Source organism: Ambystoma mexicanum, chromosome 2q, assembly GCF_040938575.1.
Source record: "Ambystoma mexicanum isolate Mex_15411 chromosome 2q, UKY_AmexF1_1, whole genome shotgun sequence".
NCBI classification, from domain to species: domain Eukaryota; kingdom Metazoa; phylum Chordata; class Amphibia; order Caudata; family Ambystomatidae; genus Ambystoma; species Ambystoma mexicanum.
This window is the reverse complement of record NC_090924.1, coordinates 1,401,302,291-1,401,318,475: the sequence shown is the minus strand read 5'-3', so window position 1 is coordinate 1,401,318,475 and position 16,185 is coordinate 1,401,302,291. Positions and strand designations below refer to the sequence as shown.

The 16,185-nt window shown below is 46.1% G+C and overlaps 1 protein-coding gene across 5 annotated transcripts in view; it reads right to left on the bottom strand.

Annotated features, from left to right (window-relative positions):
- The window catches only part of SATB1 (SATB homeobox 1), a 595,469-nt gene that overhangs the window by 438,146 nt on the left and 141,138 nt on the right, over nucleotides 1-16,185 (bottom strand). For all 5 annotated transcript variants that reach the window (XM_069648886.1, XM_069648891.1, XM_069648889.1 and 2 more), the window contains one exon: nucleotides 13,359-13,470. In XM_069648886.1, coding sequence (XP_069504987.1) covers nucleotides 13,359-13,470 — 112 coding nt within the window. The remainder of the gene's footprint in view (nucleotides 1-13,358; nucleotides 13,471-16,185) is intronic.

Here is a 16,185-nt window from a genome sequence, read left to right as displayed (position 1 = left end):
CGCTTTTTTAATATTGCATGTACAGTGGCGAAACATTGTATTTTGATATACTAGAAATCAAAATCTCTCCCTGGCAGAGCGCAATGTTTGCGAGAACTGGTTTATGTTAACGACGTGTCAACAATGTCGTTCCTGCAGGCCGACCCAAAGACATCTGGGGACCATTTAGGCTGTACTATGTTACTGATTCCCCTGCAAGCCACGATATATATACTTAATGGTTGCATGGCATGCATGTTGTCTGAAAATCAATGCACTGAAATGCCCTGGTAGAGACTACTGGTTGGTTATTTTGGAAACCGCTTGTTACATGGCTGTCGTATAAATAAAGGTTAAATAAAAAGGACAGCCTCCCAGGTAAGGAATTTCAGATCAGTAGAAACTATGGGCTCAAAAGGTCAAAAGTCCAAGGCAGTCAACAACATATTCACGTTCCAGACTGGGTGTGGCCTCTTAACCAGAAGATGCAATCTTAGGAGGCCCTCTACGTGTCTCTGAACAATAGGGATTGAAGCGGATAAAAATGACTCATCCAGGTTCCAGTATGCACCAATGGCAGATAAAAAGGAGTGGCATGGTTCAACAGAGTCACCAGAAGAAGCCAACACATCATAGAAGGTACTCACCAGTGGGTTGATATCCCTATTTATAGACCAGTGGCAAATCTGGCTCATTTACTCTTATATTCAGAACGGGTAGATTACATCCTAGCAGCTTGAATAATCCTCATGTTTTTTTAAGAGTAACCCAAAGAACACAATGTCAGGTCTTCAAAATCCAAGCTGCTAAATTGAGCAATTGAGGTCATGATGAAGAATCCTGCCCTGTAAAAGGTCATACCAATCTGGAAGAGGAGTGGGACCTTCCTTGCAAAAAACCCGCCAGCTCCAAATACTAGAAGCGGGCTGGTGATTGTGGGGCTATTAATTTGAGTCTAGTGTTCACTGATGTATTCAAGTTGGCCAGGACCCTGGGGATCAGGGGGACTGGCGGAAAGGCATAGAGGAACGGTACATCTCATAAGATGGACAGAGCGTCCCCCAGTCACTCCGCTCCTGTAACGCAACGGGAGACAAAGAGGGGCACTTGTTGTTGTGGAGTGTCGCAAAGAGATCCACTGGAGGGTGACCCCAAACCTGAGAAACGAGTTGGAGACCCGAGTGCTTGATCTCCCAATTGTGGTTCGAGTGCTGTTGTCTGCGGAGGAGATCTGCTTCTGTCTTTAGCGCCCCTGACAGGTGGACTGCCCGAAGCGCTATGTTGTGGAGCAGTGCCCATTCCCATATTGAGACTGCATCAGCGATTTGGTGCCTCTTTGCTTGTTTATTTATTTTTAAATTTCTTTACTGGCGTTTGTTATACGTACAACAGCAGTATGATACAAATGGCCAACTGCGGCATAGCTCATTTTAGATGACATATCGCAAGGTAAAGACAATGATCAACAATAACATAAACTTATAACAATAACAGTGGTTGTCTCCATGTGATTTGAGAATCTAACCAGAGTGACAGAATTATAGAAAAGTAGAGCAGAAGGGATGGGTAGTGCAAAGGCAGGCTCTTGAAAGTGAGGCCAGGTTCTGATTCAGGCAGTTGCGTGCTGGGGTATCGTGGGGGTGTCGAACTCAGGCAACAGGGTGTAATTCGTTCAGGGGGGCTTCTCATCGTCTGAAGGATGGAACACTGCCCACGTCAGGGCTTTCCAAGCGTCCAGTGCCTGACTCGCTTCGTCGGGGGATTTGGCAACTCTGTCTTCCCATGCCATAGTTTCTGCCCCCACCCATCGCTCAAATTCCCCATGCCATACCTGGAATTGTGGGCCTGTTGGTCTTTTCCATGACATTGCAATGGTCCTTTTAGTTAGGATGCACACCATGTCCATAAGCTTCACAGTATGTTTGATTTTAGATAGTCTGGGGTAGAGTCTTAAGAGGCATTTATTACGGGTCCATTCATATCTGGACATGCCCACCTTCCTGCAGGTCTGTTCAACCTAGGCCCAGAGCAGCCAGACCCTGGTGCATTCCCAGAACATGTGTAGGAGATCTGCCTTGTCTCTGTTGCACCAGGGACAGTTATGGTAAGATTGTTTATTGAACTTCGCTTGTCTGTGTGGAGTCAGGTAGGTGCGATATAGCACGTTCAATTGGATTAGTCGGAACCTGGAATTCCTAGATACTTCTTTGGGGAACGCTAGGGCTCTCTCCCATTCCTTGTCAGTCAATTCACACCCCAGATCCATGTCCCATTTGGATTTCAGATCAGAGCTGCAGGAATTAGGCCTATCTATTAAATGACCGTATATTTGGGACACTGGTTTCCAGCCCTCCCCCAAGTTGTATAGTAATGTTACAAAGGGGTTTGCCTCTGGTTCTCGGGCCATGTGTCCCATTTGGTTTGCGCCATTTTTCAAATACTCTGATACCACAGGAATTGGCCGCTGTGAATGCAATCTTCAGATTGCAGGGAGGAGAAATCTCGGAAGGAGCCCTCCCTGAATAGGTCTCCCCACGTGTAGACACCCTTCCTTTCCAGTTCCTGATGGTCGCCAAGTCGACGGTGGTCTTGCATAGATCAGTGGGATGTCCGGGGCAAATGTGTGTCTCAAGTGGAGGAGTGATTTTTCCCTGTGCCATATTTGCCTTCCCAGGGTGGCCAGTAGAGGTGTTTCGCTCAGAAGATGTTGAGGTGCCCAGATAAGTTCCTTTAGCCGCACTGGGGCGATTGGGTGTTGTAGTAATGCTGTTTCAGAAGTGGCTTCGTCGGCTAACCATTTGGCCACAAAGTTGAGTTGGGCTGCCAAGTATTATTTCTCTAGTTCGGGGAGTTGAATACCGCCTTGTCTGCTCGGGAGGGTTAGTGTGGTTAGCGCCAACTTGTGTCTGCCTGCACCCCATAAGAAGTCTTTGAATATCGTCTCAAGTAAGCGAAAGAATGGGGCTTTAATATAGTAGTGTATGATATGGAATCCATAAAGGAACTTGGGGAGAACTATAATTTTAATGATGGAGGCCCTGCCCAGCACGGATAGGGGGAGCTTAGACTAGAAACTTATCGATTTACATAGAGGGGGTAGCGCCGCCAGGCTGTTGTTTTCGTGCATTAGCTCAGGAGTGTGCATTATATTGATTCCGAGGTAGCGGAATGTGGTCTGTTGCCATTGTATTCCAAATGGGGGCAGATCCTCGATGTGTTTGTTTCTGAGATCTGCCAACGGGAAGAGGCATTTGTGTCTGCTGAATCGTATTCCAGAGACTTTGGCAAAGTTGTCTAGAACCTCTAGCATAGTTGGCACGTTCAGGTGTGGCTCTCTTACATATAGGAGGTCATTGTCTGCGTATAGGGAGATTATGTGGTTTAACCCACCTAGTCATATGCCTGCATCAAATAATTGTTTTCTGAAGTAGATAGCAACAGGTTCTAGCCCAAGTATATAGAGCATGGGAGAGAGTGGGCAACCCTGCCTAGTGCCTCTTTGTATGTGTTTCGGCTTGGTGTAAAGCACTTCAATCCATCTAATAAATTTATCCCCAAATCCAAAACCCCTGAGAACTGCCAGTAGCCATTCCCAGTAGATGGAATCAAATGCCTTAATAGCATCTAACGATAGCAGTGCGTAGTAACCCCCTTTGTGGTTGGTCTGGGACATAACATGTTGGAGCCTGCAGAGGTTGGCAGTAGTGTTGCGGCCCGGCACAAAGCCATTTTAGTCACTGTGTGCTACTTTACCTAGCAACCTGGAGAGCCTCCTGGCTAGGATCGTGGTCAATATTTTAATGTCAAAGTTGAGAATTGCGAGTGGGCGATAGGAATCACAATCATCTGCCAGTTTATTGCGTTTAAGAATCGGGACCACCAGTGTCACACGCATGCTTTAGGCAGGATTCCCAAATCATATGCCTCTTGAAAGACCTTGTGCAGCAATGGGGTTAGCGTTGGTTCGTAGGTCTTGTAAAATTCGGAGGGTAGCCCGTTACTGCCTGGGGCTTTACATGTGGCCAGGGATTTAATTGCCTCCGATATGTCTTCCATGGTGATGTCTGCATCTAGGGCTTTGCTATCTGCGGGTGTTATCCTGGGTAACCCCACCTCCTCTAGTGTGTCGAGGATCTCGGCAGGGCGGACCTGGGTGCTGTGTGAGTATAATTGGGCATAACATTGTTAAAAGGTGTCATTGATGCCATGCTGGGTTTGGTGCAGTGTTCCATTCTCATTTTTCAGGGCCAAGGTCAGATGCTTGGGGTGAGCCGGCTCGGTTTGTCTGCCTCAGTGTGCGCCCTATTGGTTCTAGTGATGTAGTCAAACTTGGCTAGTCTGCTCCAGGCTTCCTTGCATTCCGCTCTGATTCGACTGAGTTTATTATCATGCCGCTGGGTTCCCTGGGTGTCAGATTCTAGCTTCTCGATCTCGCTTTCCTGCTGCTGTAGCTCAGCCCATAGTTGTCACCTGATTCCACCAGCTTTTGCTATGATTTCTCTGTGCATTACTACCTTCAAGGAGTCCCATATTGTGCTCAGGGGGTCCACACTGCCCATGTTCTCTTCGATATAGTTTTCTAGGGAGTCCCTGAGACCATCTCTGAATACCGGGTCTTTCAATGCGTCTGTGGGCACTCTCCATGTGGGTATTGGGGATCTGGGCCCTGTGATGTTCCATTCTACCATTAGGGGTGAATGGTCGGAGATGGTTCGGCCCAGGTATCGTGCCGCATCTATCTGGGGTAGGTGTTCCCTGACAGTGAAAATGTTATCAATCCTGGTGTGGAGGCTATGTGGGGATGAATAGAAGGAATAGGCCCTTTCGCCCGAGTGAAGTTCCCGCCAGATGTCCACTAGGTTGAGGCGGTTCAGCATGGTGTTCAGTGCTGCAGTGGGCGCTGTTGGGCCGCTGAGGAGGGGTGTGGACCTGTCAAGTTCAGGGTTGCTCACACAATTAAAATTGCCCCCCCCAGATGAAAAACCCACTTCTGTACTGCGTGACCTTGGCGTACATCAGGTTTAGGTGGGCTGGTATGCTGTTATTGGGGAGATATGAGTTCACAATGCAAACTTCGGTATGTTCGATGTGCCCCATAATATCACGTACCTTCCTTCAGGGTCTGACTCAGTTGTAGTTAGCTTGAAGGGGAGTTGAGGGTTGATCCATATGAACACACCTCTGGCATGCTTGGAGTAGGTGGCCCCAAACTCTTGTCCGCCCCAGTGCTTCTGCAGCGTTGCAGTGGATTCCTTTGTAAGATGGGTTTCCTGTAATAGGGCCACCCCGATCTTCTTCCTGTGCAAGTAGGATTTAATCCTATTCCTACGAAGGTATGTGCCCAGCCCTCTTACATTCCAGGTTAGTACTTTGATGCATGTAGCCATTTTAGTCTCAGGGAAAGTTTCAGTGTACTTTTCATGTTGTCGTTCTCGCCCTTCATAGTGATCATGGAGTGCGGTCGTCTCGCCCCTAGGTCACTTGGTTTCGAAGTGCCCACTCCTCTCTCCTGTGCTCACGATGGAAGTGTTGCTTCATATCTTGGAGACTGTCCAACTATTTTAACTTTCATTCCAACAAGTGAATTAACAAACTTTAACAACATTGAACTTCCCCCAGCAGTTGCATTGAAGGGTCAACGCTCAGGGGTTCCCGCACCTCGTTGGCCTATCCAGGTCGTTTGGCACAGGTATAATGCAGGCAACATGCCTGAACAGATTCCAGTGGGGTAGGCTGTAGCAATTTGCATAGGCGATCGCATGAGTCCCCGTCCATGGTAGCATAATCCGTGTTTATGACAGTGGGGTGTCCCCCGAGTCCAGCGCTGTGATGTTGTGTTTTATAGTTGCTTGTTTTGCAAGGTCAATGTTCCCACTTAACCCTTAAATTCTTGGAGCGCATATATCATCTGTGTATCATGGTGTATCATCTTCTTTTTCAGCCATGTTGTTGTGCTCTAACCACATGGTGGCCGCTGCTGGTGATTCCAGAAAATAGCTCTGCCTTTATGGATTATCTTGAGCCTCGAGGGGTACATTAGCATGTATTTAATATTCAGTTGGCGCAGCCGCGCTTTGATTGGAACAAAAGAGTTCCTTGCCTTTTGTACTGTGGGTGTATAGTCTGGCTATATGGCAATTCTGGCATTTTCCCTCTTGATTTCCCCGCCCTTGCGTGAATAGAGTAAGATAACTTCCCTGTCTTGAAAGTTCTGGATTCGGGCACTCATTGGGCGTGGGTGAGATCTCGGCTGCGTTTTTTTTCTGCAGGGATCTATGGGCTCTTTCGACAGCAAATCCTTGCTAGAGATGGGAGACTCCCATTTCCTGTTGTATGAGGGTCTCTATGAAGGAGGTGGGGTTAGAGCCCTCCATTCCCTCCGGGATTCTGAGAAGGCGCACATTATTGCATCTAGAACACCCTTCAGCGTCTTCCGCCCTCTCCTCTAGGAACTTATTGCGTTTCTCAAGGTCCAGCATTCTGCTCTGCATGTCTTTTAATGCCTCAGTTGTCTCCCGTTGCGTTGATTCCGTGATGGTTACCCAGTCTGCGAGATTGCGTAAATCTTGGCGCAGTAACATCACATCTGACTTCACTTCTTCAATTCTGGTGTTTATGAATGAGCGCTGTCCATTAATGGCCTCTGGTAATTGGTCATCTCTGTTCGGTTCCGCTGGTGTTGGTGACTCAAGGTCGGTTCCCTTGGGCTTTTGTCTTGTTTCTTTAGGTTTGGCTCCAGAGAATGACTCCATTTTTGTGGTCTTGGTTGTCCTTTTAGAGACCGCCATAGCTGTGTACAGTGCGCCCACTGCTCTGCGAGGCGGGGGGAAGCCGTGCACCCTTTGGGCTCCGAGTGGAGTCTTTGTCTGCGATCAGGTGCCTCCTCCAGGGATACTTGAGGGCGTGTGTTATTAGTGCCAGGGGGTAGCCACTGGGCGTTAGTGGTGCCTAGAGTAAAAGATATCCAGAGGGCAGGAGTGGTTTGGGCGTGTGTCTTCAGGTTGTGTGTGTGGTGCTGTTTGTTATCGGGTTTTTACGAGGCAATGTCTTCTTCACCAGCACCTTAGCGACAGGGGGCTACGCAAGGACACTGAGTCAGTCTATATTTGGGAGGGTTGACTTGTACTCCTCTGGAGGTTAGGAGTGCTAGCTGGTTAGAGGTGATTGTGTCCCTCCTCTAGTGTCCTCCAGTTAGCTGCTGCCCTAGGAGCTGAAGCTGTGATTACTCGGTGTCGTCCACACGTGGTGGATCTGGGCATGCTCTGGGTTTGGCCCGGGTTGGTGGTTATTCCCTTTGTTGTAGTGCAGGCCCTGGCCCACGCCCCCCTGGGCATCGAGCAACCCCCCCCCCCAAAAAAAAGGATACGTGCCCCGGGTCTCAAGGTTTGTGTAGCTTTACTTGGTGCGACTTCTTGGATGCTGCCCTCTGCTTGTAAATGGGCCGCTGCTTCTGATTGTTGAGTGGTGGCCTTCCATGAGGGCGGCAGGGTGTAGCATGGGGGCCGGGGAGCTTTGCTGGTCACGCTCAGTGTCCACGGGAGCTGCAGGCTTGTGGCGTGCTACACCCGGTAGACTGATTGCGCCTTTCATGTGGCGCTGATGCGCTCCGATCACGCTGTTCGTGTGTGCGCGGACTTCCGCAGCTGAGGGGCACATGCTAGTCCGCTGTGTGTGGGTTTGAAGCGGAGTGGGTGAGCGAGATCCCGGTCGCGGTCTTGCCGCCCGCCAGCGACGCAATCCATCACAACGCTTTCTGTTCTTTACCAGGCTGCACGTTCAAGTTTTCCTGTTTGTTGTTCCACGTCAGGCAGCTAGCTCCAGCGGCGAGGGGGTGTCCCATCAAGGGGGGGTGTTCGGGAGGCGGGTCCGTTGGTGCTGGGTCAGCCCTGGGCTTCCAGGAGGCCTTCTAAGTGTACATTTGGCCCCTCCTCCATCTCCGGATCAGCGCTCTTCAGCGGACGCCATCTTGTCTCACTGGGTGTTTGTGTTCAGGGGTTTCGTTTTCCGTGTTGGGAGTTCCGATTTTCGACGGAAATGTCACCGGGATGTGCAGAATCGGTTGTTCTATGCGGACATCTAATTCTTTCGCAAATATGTTGGTCGGGCTGTACACTTGGAGGATCAACTGCCGGATCTGGACGGGAGCTCAGGAGCAGCTCGTCCTTACTCTATGCGCGTAGGCCACGCCGCACCGGAACCTCTTTGCTTATTTATGTAGAACATTACAGTTGAGGGCAGCCTTCCGGTAGATGTATTTTGTATTTCTATTTTGTTTATTTATAAAGCGCATCCAGGCCCAGGCGCATACGGGCGCGTAAGTTTATGTCTGCTTACAGTTACAATTGAATGCAGTAGGCAATGGCTACAATGGTTACGGTTACAGATAAATGCAGACATTGGTGTTACAGGTACATGCATACATGTTGCATATGCCCGTAGATATTTGGTAGATATGCCCGTATGGCAATGAAGATAGCTGGAGCTCTAGGAGATTGATATGGAGATTGATATGCTGTTTTTTTTCTTGGCTAGACCACAGACTGTGGGTTTTCAAGCCCTCTAGCTTCACTCCCCAACCGTTCAGGGAGGATTTTGTAAGCAATTCTTATGAAGGGGACCCCTTGAGAGAGTTGCTGTTGCTTGGAACACTAAAGAAGATCCTGATCCAAAGACGTCACTACTGGGATGCGCTGTGAATGCTCGTCTGTGGTTTGACTTAACACGCTGGCTAAATGTAGTTTTAGCCTGGCATGCAGAATACATAGAGCAAAGGCCGCCATCAGGCCCTGCAGCCTCTTGTACCACCAAGCCATCAGGACCTTTTTTGTTCAAAGAGCTTTACTGTCAGGTTTATGTATGAGATTCAGTGCGGTGATTGGAAGCTCCTGCCCAGACTGGAGTCCCATACGGACCCCAGGAACGTCAGTCTCCCAATTGAGGTTAGACAAGATCTGTCCTTAGCTAAGCAAGGTATTCACCAGCATGTGGGAAACCGCAAAGACCTCCTCGGCCAAATCTTTTCTCACTAGCCAATCGTCCAGGTAGATATGTAAATAAATCCCCCTGAGACGAATGGCACTGGCCACCGTGTTCACAAGCTTGCAGAAGATTCTTGGGGCTCCCTGAGTCAAAGGGCAGAGCCCAGTATTAATAGTGTTTATGTCGACTGAAGACCTAAGGAATTTCCAGTGGGTTTCCCAGGTCAGTACATAGAGAAAGGCACCCTTGAGGTACACTGCACAAACCGGTCATCCTTCTGAACAGATACAAGTATTTGAGCTGGAGTGATCATCTTGCAGTTCCCATTGGGGAGCTATGGGTTGAGGCTGGAGAGGTCCAAAATTGCCCACAGGCCTGCCTGGTTCTTCTTGGGTAGCGAGAAGATTCTCAGATAGAATCGTTGACCTCTCTTGCTGGGGTAACTGGTTCTATAGCATGCATTGTGAGCAGTTTGTTGATCTCTTGTAACAGGGTGGTTGAGCGCAGATGAATCAGAGGAGTTGAAGCAGGAGGAAGAGGGGGAATACTGACATGGAAGCTCCTCAATACTACGGATAGGACCCAGGGGTCCTGTGACATGGATTGCCAGTTATTCAGCTGGAGTTAGAATCTGCAGCCGACTCAGTCGGATGGACTTGCAATTCTATTTCATTGTTTTTTTCCCTCAGTAGTGGAGGATGAAGTATGGCTAGAGAAGAAAACGTTTGATGAATTCTTGCTTGATTCCGTCTATGTGAACTGGGTGATTGATTCGTGTTTCTTGCCTTTCTTTCTTGGTAACCATGAAACCAGCCAAAATACTTTTTTTACTCTATTTTGGAGAAGGCAGACTGATGAAAGGGGCGCTGATACGATTTTGTAAGGACTGCAAGCAATTTTGCTGTTTGAGCAGATGTCTTGGTTTATTAAGCTCTTCTTCTGTGCAGGTGTGAAACAGATCCTGACCAACAAAAGCAAGATCTATAATACGATCATGGACCTCTTCTGTACATTTCATGGAATGCAATCATGCCACCCTGTGCATGTCTGCTCCTAGTGATATGATATGATGTGGCATTTATAACGCGCCTGTACACAAGTGCCATCCCCTGGCTAGCTGTGTCAATATCGTACACCAATGCCTCGCGGAGGTCTTATTCATCGAACTTAGCCTCTGCTAGTGCCGACTTGAATGCTTGCACAGTTTAACAACACTTTTGTATATATTACAAAGTAACATCTCTCAACCTTTAAATTGTCCTGAATAAATCAAATAAAAATGTATGCGGAAGAACTACATTCCGCTTAGTCTGAAACACATGTTGGGCAAGGAACTCTAAGGGCGAAGAATATTCAATATATTTAGGAGATTTTAATTAATTTAAAGATTGAAGAATTTTAAAGATGATGACCAGTCTACATATTTTGAGATCTTGAATTATTCAACTGATGAATTATTTGTATTTGATTTATTCAGGACAATTTAAAGGTTGAGAGATATTACTATCTTGAAATGCTCTGGCCCCCTGTGTCACTTGCAGAGTCTTGATTCCTTCGAGGAACTGGTGTACCCCCGGTGATGATGTCACAGGTATTTCACATCCTCTCGGACTAAGGTCCACGAACAGGCCCTGAAGAGCCCTCGACCCGTGGGTCGGTACAAGCCTTGATGGCCCTGTGTAGCCCCCGGTGGGTCTAGTAGTATCCGATGCACCCCTCTGGACCGAAGCGATCCCAGGGAAGGAGTCACCTCGGCGGACTGCTTGGAATAAAATAGGACATACCTGAGGAGCATGTGGTGCTCTACTACTATGTGTGGCGAAGTCCTTCACCATAGAGGAGGCGACTCACCAAATAGGTTCTTCCACCAGCTCAACAGACAATGTATTGCCCTGGAACCTAGCACGCTGCAGGAAATACAAGTGTCCAACTGGTACATGGGCCCCAAACAACTCAGACAGAAGCTTTGGATTTCGGAGGAAGGAACGTTACTGCTGCATGAAGCACAGGATGTGAACCAGGTTATCACTGACATACACAGTGGTATGATTGAGAGGGGTGGTGTGACATTGAAATAATAAAAAATAAGGAAAGTAAGCGATGTGGAAAAAATGTGGTTGTGGCAGGTGCAAAGGTGTCCTGTCCAAACGGCAAAAGGGACTGGTGGGAGAGGTCGTTGGGCGGAGTCAACATGGACAATACGCCCAGCACACCATTGCATGCTCGAAATTTAAAGGGAAAATGTTTTCTTTTGCGGTGCAGAAAACTTTTCAGTCCAATCCCCATGGGACTGACTAACATCAGTATGGAGGAAAGGGACGGGACGTAGGAGTAATATCTTCATTTATTCAATAGGAGAAAGCTTTCCATGCTCCTATGATTGTGCCTTCCCATACAGTAGGGACACAGTACTTTCTCCATAAGCATATAGACTTAATGCTTGGATAACGCATGGACTCTCTATAAACCACCCCCCTTAAGTGATAATCATTGCATCTCTAGTCAGTATCAGAGGCCTCTGAGTGAAATGTTGACTTCAAACCCAAATGAGAATAATAGCAAACATTATTTTCAGCAGTTCTTTAGAAAAACACAGCAGACTGAAAAGCCCAATATTTCCCAAAGGAGCCATGCCCAGCACGATAGCAGGCATATTAGCCTACCAGGAGAGTTCACAATTACTACTCCTCCTGTACCCGCCTCCTATGTGGAGCGTATGCACACTCCTTACTTCTCAACCTGAGTGCTAACATCTTTAAAGTATGATGCAGGCCAAGGCTACATCACCAAGAATGCAGTAGACTATACAAATCAGGACCAGAAAGCAGCACCATGGTAATAACTAAGAGTCATCAAACATTGCATGCATGCCTGTTCCTAGTAACACCCCCAGATTGCGAGCTATACGTTCATTCTGAACAGTTAAAGAAATGTCAAAAGAATATAAAATCAGCTAAATAACCTAAATGTTCAACGCTCGGTTTCAGCATTAATCTCTTGCAGGTTTCCAGCACTTCCAAGATTTAGGAGAACCCACAGGCCTTTACTCAACCTTTACCTGCAGACTAGCAGGGGAGGTAAACAAAAAACGTCCAATGTTCGCTTGCACCCAACCTGCGCCCAAGCGCTGCGGGAATCCAAAGGTACATGTTCAGCCAGCTCAAGCCTGGCAGGAGCAGCCTCCTAAAATGCTACAGAAGGGGTACAAAACAAACAAGGGGATTCTGTGTAATGTTGCCTATAATAGCACATCTGAGATGGGTTATGCTTGCCCTCAAAACGGTTGAAAAATATTTTAAGCAACAGGGTTGCCTTCCTTGGATGCAGGATCCATAGTGAAGAGAGATTTAGCGGTAATGTATGTAAGTGGGTGTCCTAGCAGCGTTTAGAGAAATTCCAGTTCTTGTCACCATGTGGAACTATTTGTCTAAATTGTGAAAGAGAGTAAACTGAGGGGCACAATAACATACAGCAAAATTATCTGAACTTCTTACAAAGGCGTTTTGACTGCAATCAACTATCACTCCTATGTGCTTAGTTCACCAAAAAGTTCATAACGCATTTTGTTTCTTATATATGTCTCTATAAATGTGATTCAATTTTGCGACTGTGCCTACGTGACTGCTGTACCGATAGTAGGACTAAGCCGGGCAAGTGACAGTTTGCCACACATGAACATAGATAGTAACCCCCAGTGAGTCACTCGCAAATAATAATTCAGCAATTACCACAGAAGTGATGCATTGCATTCATTACAGAGGAAAACTATAACAGGCAAGGAACCGGCTTGAGTAGATGAATACTTTTTTTTCAAATGCTAAAAGCTAAAACACTCTCAAACTTTGAGATAAAATTAGACCAATTTCCTTTCCGCTTTAAACCCTTTGGAAAATTATTATTTTATAAGAAGATAATAATATAATACCGTTGGCTCCAACGTGTATGCTCACTGCAACGAATTATGAAGCAATCACAAACCATGTTCTCTTCATTTACATTTTACTCAATGTGAATTATTTAAAATGGAACATACTTGTTCTTTCATACTTACAAGTGTGGGAACTAGAAGGAACAATGGTATGATTTTGTTTGATAACATTCTTTCCATCAGACAGACGTACAATGAACGTTTAATGAGCTGTCACCTCCAGCATGAACAATGCCCACCAACCTGTTATTCTAGGCTTTGTGACTTCTTCGAATGTAACACAACTGACATTATCCACTCCATGAGAGTTTCTGCATGCCTGCCACGCGAGGCATTTTGGCTGATGCAAACACTTTATTACAAAGAAATGACAAACGGATTTCTTATTGGGCCAGAACAATATCTGACTTTGAGGAATGAACGTAAGATGTCCTGACACAATGCCGCACAATTTGTTTGATATTTTACTTACCCATCGTATCTTTTGTCTTCTTGAAATGTTTATACCACCTTCCAAATTCTTGACATTTTGCTGCAGAAACATTTGCATAGTAAGTGCTGTTTACAATGGAAGAAATCATGCTCTGCGGGAAGAAAAATTAAGGAATGCGTTATTTAACTTCACCTGCAAGGAACATGGCAGTTTTTAGCATGGCTGTGTGTACCTTTGGTAATAGTCTAATGATTTTGTATTACTTGCGCTTCTTAGATCGTGATATTTGGAATATATCAGTATTTAGTGTTGGCATTCTCTGGAAATAGCCAAGACATTTATGTTTTTCGAGAAATATGGTTTAGAAGAAAATGGCTGTGTCAGGCGTGCACTTTGAGCAAGGCCCAGCTTCTACTGGAAAGCGATCAGTGAGGGTTAACCCGCTGAACGCGCCAGACCCACACAGTAGCGCACCAGCTGCATTTTGATTTGACTGTAAATTTCAGTGCAATGCCAACGGGAGGCGAGCCTGGAGCCTTTTTCCATAATCTAATCTGTGTAAATCCAGGAACAGCAAGCATCACAGTTCGAAAAGCATCAGATGGAATTACCAATTCTATTTTACTGATAGCGCAAGTACATACAAATTATTAACATAGGTTTGAAATAGTTTAGGACAGGCATGCCACTGCAAAACGATATTATGCTTTAAAAACTATTTTTGGGACAACCCATTCCTGGGCAAGTGATGACACCATGAACCGTATCAACCTAGTCCTGGGTGAAATCGTAAGGAAATATTTGGTCTTCGCTGTGAGTCTCATTAACTATACAGTCTGTAATGTCCACGAAACAGATTATAACGTTCATAATCAGCACTTGCCGAAAGACCACATAAGGAAAAGAAAATAAATCAAATGTTCTTGTTCATGTGGGTATCACTAACAATTAGTCACCAACAATAAGGATCCAAGAGTTTGGTGATATCAAGGTGGAGTTTGTGGCCTATTGGGACATGTTTCAATAAATTACTCCTTTAAATCTCTCCTCTGCATACAGCAGTTGGACACTAGTCCTACACACAGTTCCTCGCCATTTGTAATATCAGCCAAAATGCGAACCACCCTTTGCGGCTATACAATACTCATCAAGCAGCATTACAGACATGGATTTCTATTTTCCCCTTTGCCAATAGGGCTGAGGGCAAATTAACTATTATTGCACCTCTAGACTCTATCCACGGTGGGGCACTAGTGGCAAACTGCAATGCCCATGCACAATGTTGTAGCTATACCCGAGATGCCACATTATCTACTGTCCTGCACAGTAGGCACTTAATGCAATTTTTAAGACTGCGCAGAATGCAGAGTGATGTAACTTGCTGAGCTTCCCGATTTATGGAATTATTTGCGTGCAAAACGGTGATTTGCGTGCCATTCTGCCCGCACATCCCCATTTGTCAAACAAATATTTGTGTGCAGAATAGCACACAAACTCCCGTTTTACACACAAATAATTCCATGAATCAAAGGCGCCTCTATACATGTATATATGTGTACGTGAGTAGAGATTTGGGGTCCGAATCATGGAATAATTTGCGTGGAAAAAAGGGTACTTGAACGCCAAACTGCACCCAAATCCACGTTCGTCATTTCATGGAATCGAATGCGCTGTACTTTTCCTGGACTTGCATGGAGTTTGCGAAGGCTCGGAACATCTTTGCGAGCCGTCGAGGGCCTTGCGTAAGAGTCCCCGCAGAGTGTGGACGTGGCTTGCACAGATGGCTGGGAAGGAGGCGGAACACCAAAAATGGAGTCCTTCGCATGCCCACAATTACATAGCACGAGACATATTCATGGTTTCGATCGCGCAACCGCTGAGCCGGGTAACTGTCACACAACTCCTTCCTACTAGATTCACACCGTGGAGGTTTGTTTGTTTATTTGTTTGTTTATTTTATTTCTATAGCACTCCGGACCCGGGAGTAAAAGGGCGCTTTTACTCCCGGGTGGATTTGCATGTCAGATTTAGGGGTGCGTGCACGCAACCAGGTTTCCGAACTTACTAAGGATGCGCGTAAGTAGTGGAATCGCACACAGAATTTTGAGTTTAGAGCGAGTTATGATTTTTCATACGCATGTTTTCAGGATGCAGGGAACAGCTACGGGGGATCCTGCGCAGGCTCCCCAAGATGCAGGTCTGCTTGTGGGGGACCACATAAACTGTTAGAAGGGTGCGTGTATTCGCGCCATAGTGATCTGGCTGTTTATGGATGCTTTTCGTGTGGGTATGTCCAAGTCTTGAATGACAAAGGTTTCACTAGGGTGCACTACTGTTATTCGTTACTCTTAAAGAAAATTCTCTTGACTGACAGTTTATCAAAATTGTATCATTTTCAGGTGCCCTGCGTCCATCTCTGGCTACAGAGAAAATGAACAAAACCTTTCACAATTCATCAGTATCACTGATGAATAACCCAGTCACTCTTGTCGAGGTCGAGAAAACCCCTTCATACATATTTTCGACTTTTACACAAAAAAGTCTTTAATCAAATAGAGATACAAAGATAAATGATGCAAAATCAATAACTCTTCAACATACAGTAATTTGGTTTTGTGTTATAAACATATACTTCAAACAAAAATAGTACTCTTTTCAATTCTTCACACGGTAGAGACACGACAATTACATTCAACAGTTTAGTCTTCACATGTCATACATGAGAAATATTGTGTATACATAAATGTAGATAACAATTCTGTGTCAAATCCAAGCAATACCACATCAGCAAAATAGAGGTTTTCTTAATGACATGCTCCCGCATTTACACCACACTACGCGTCCCTTCATCAGGTGTAACTGTTAT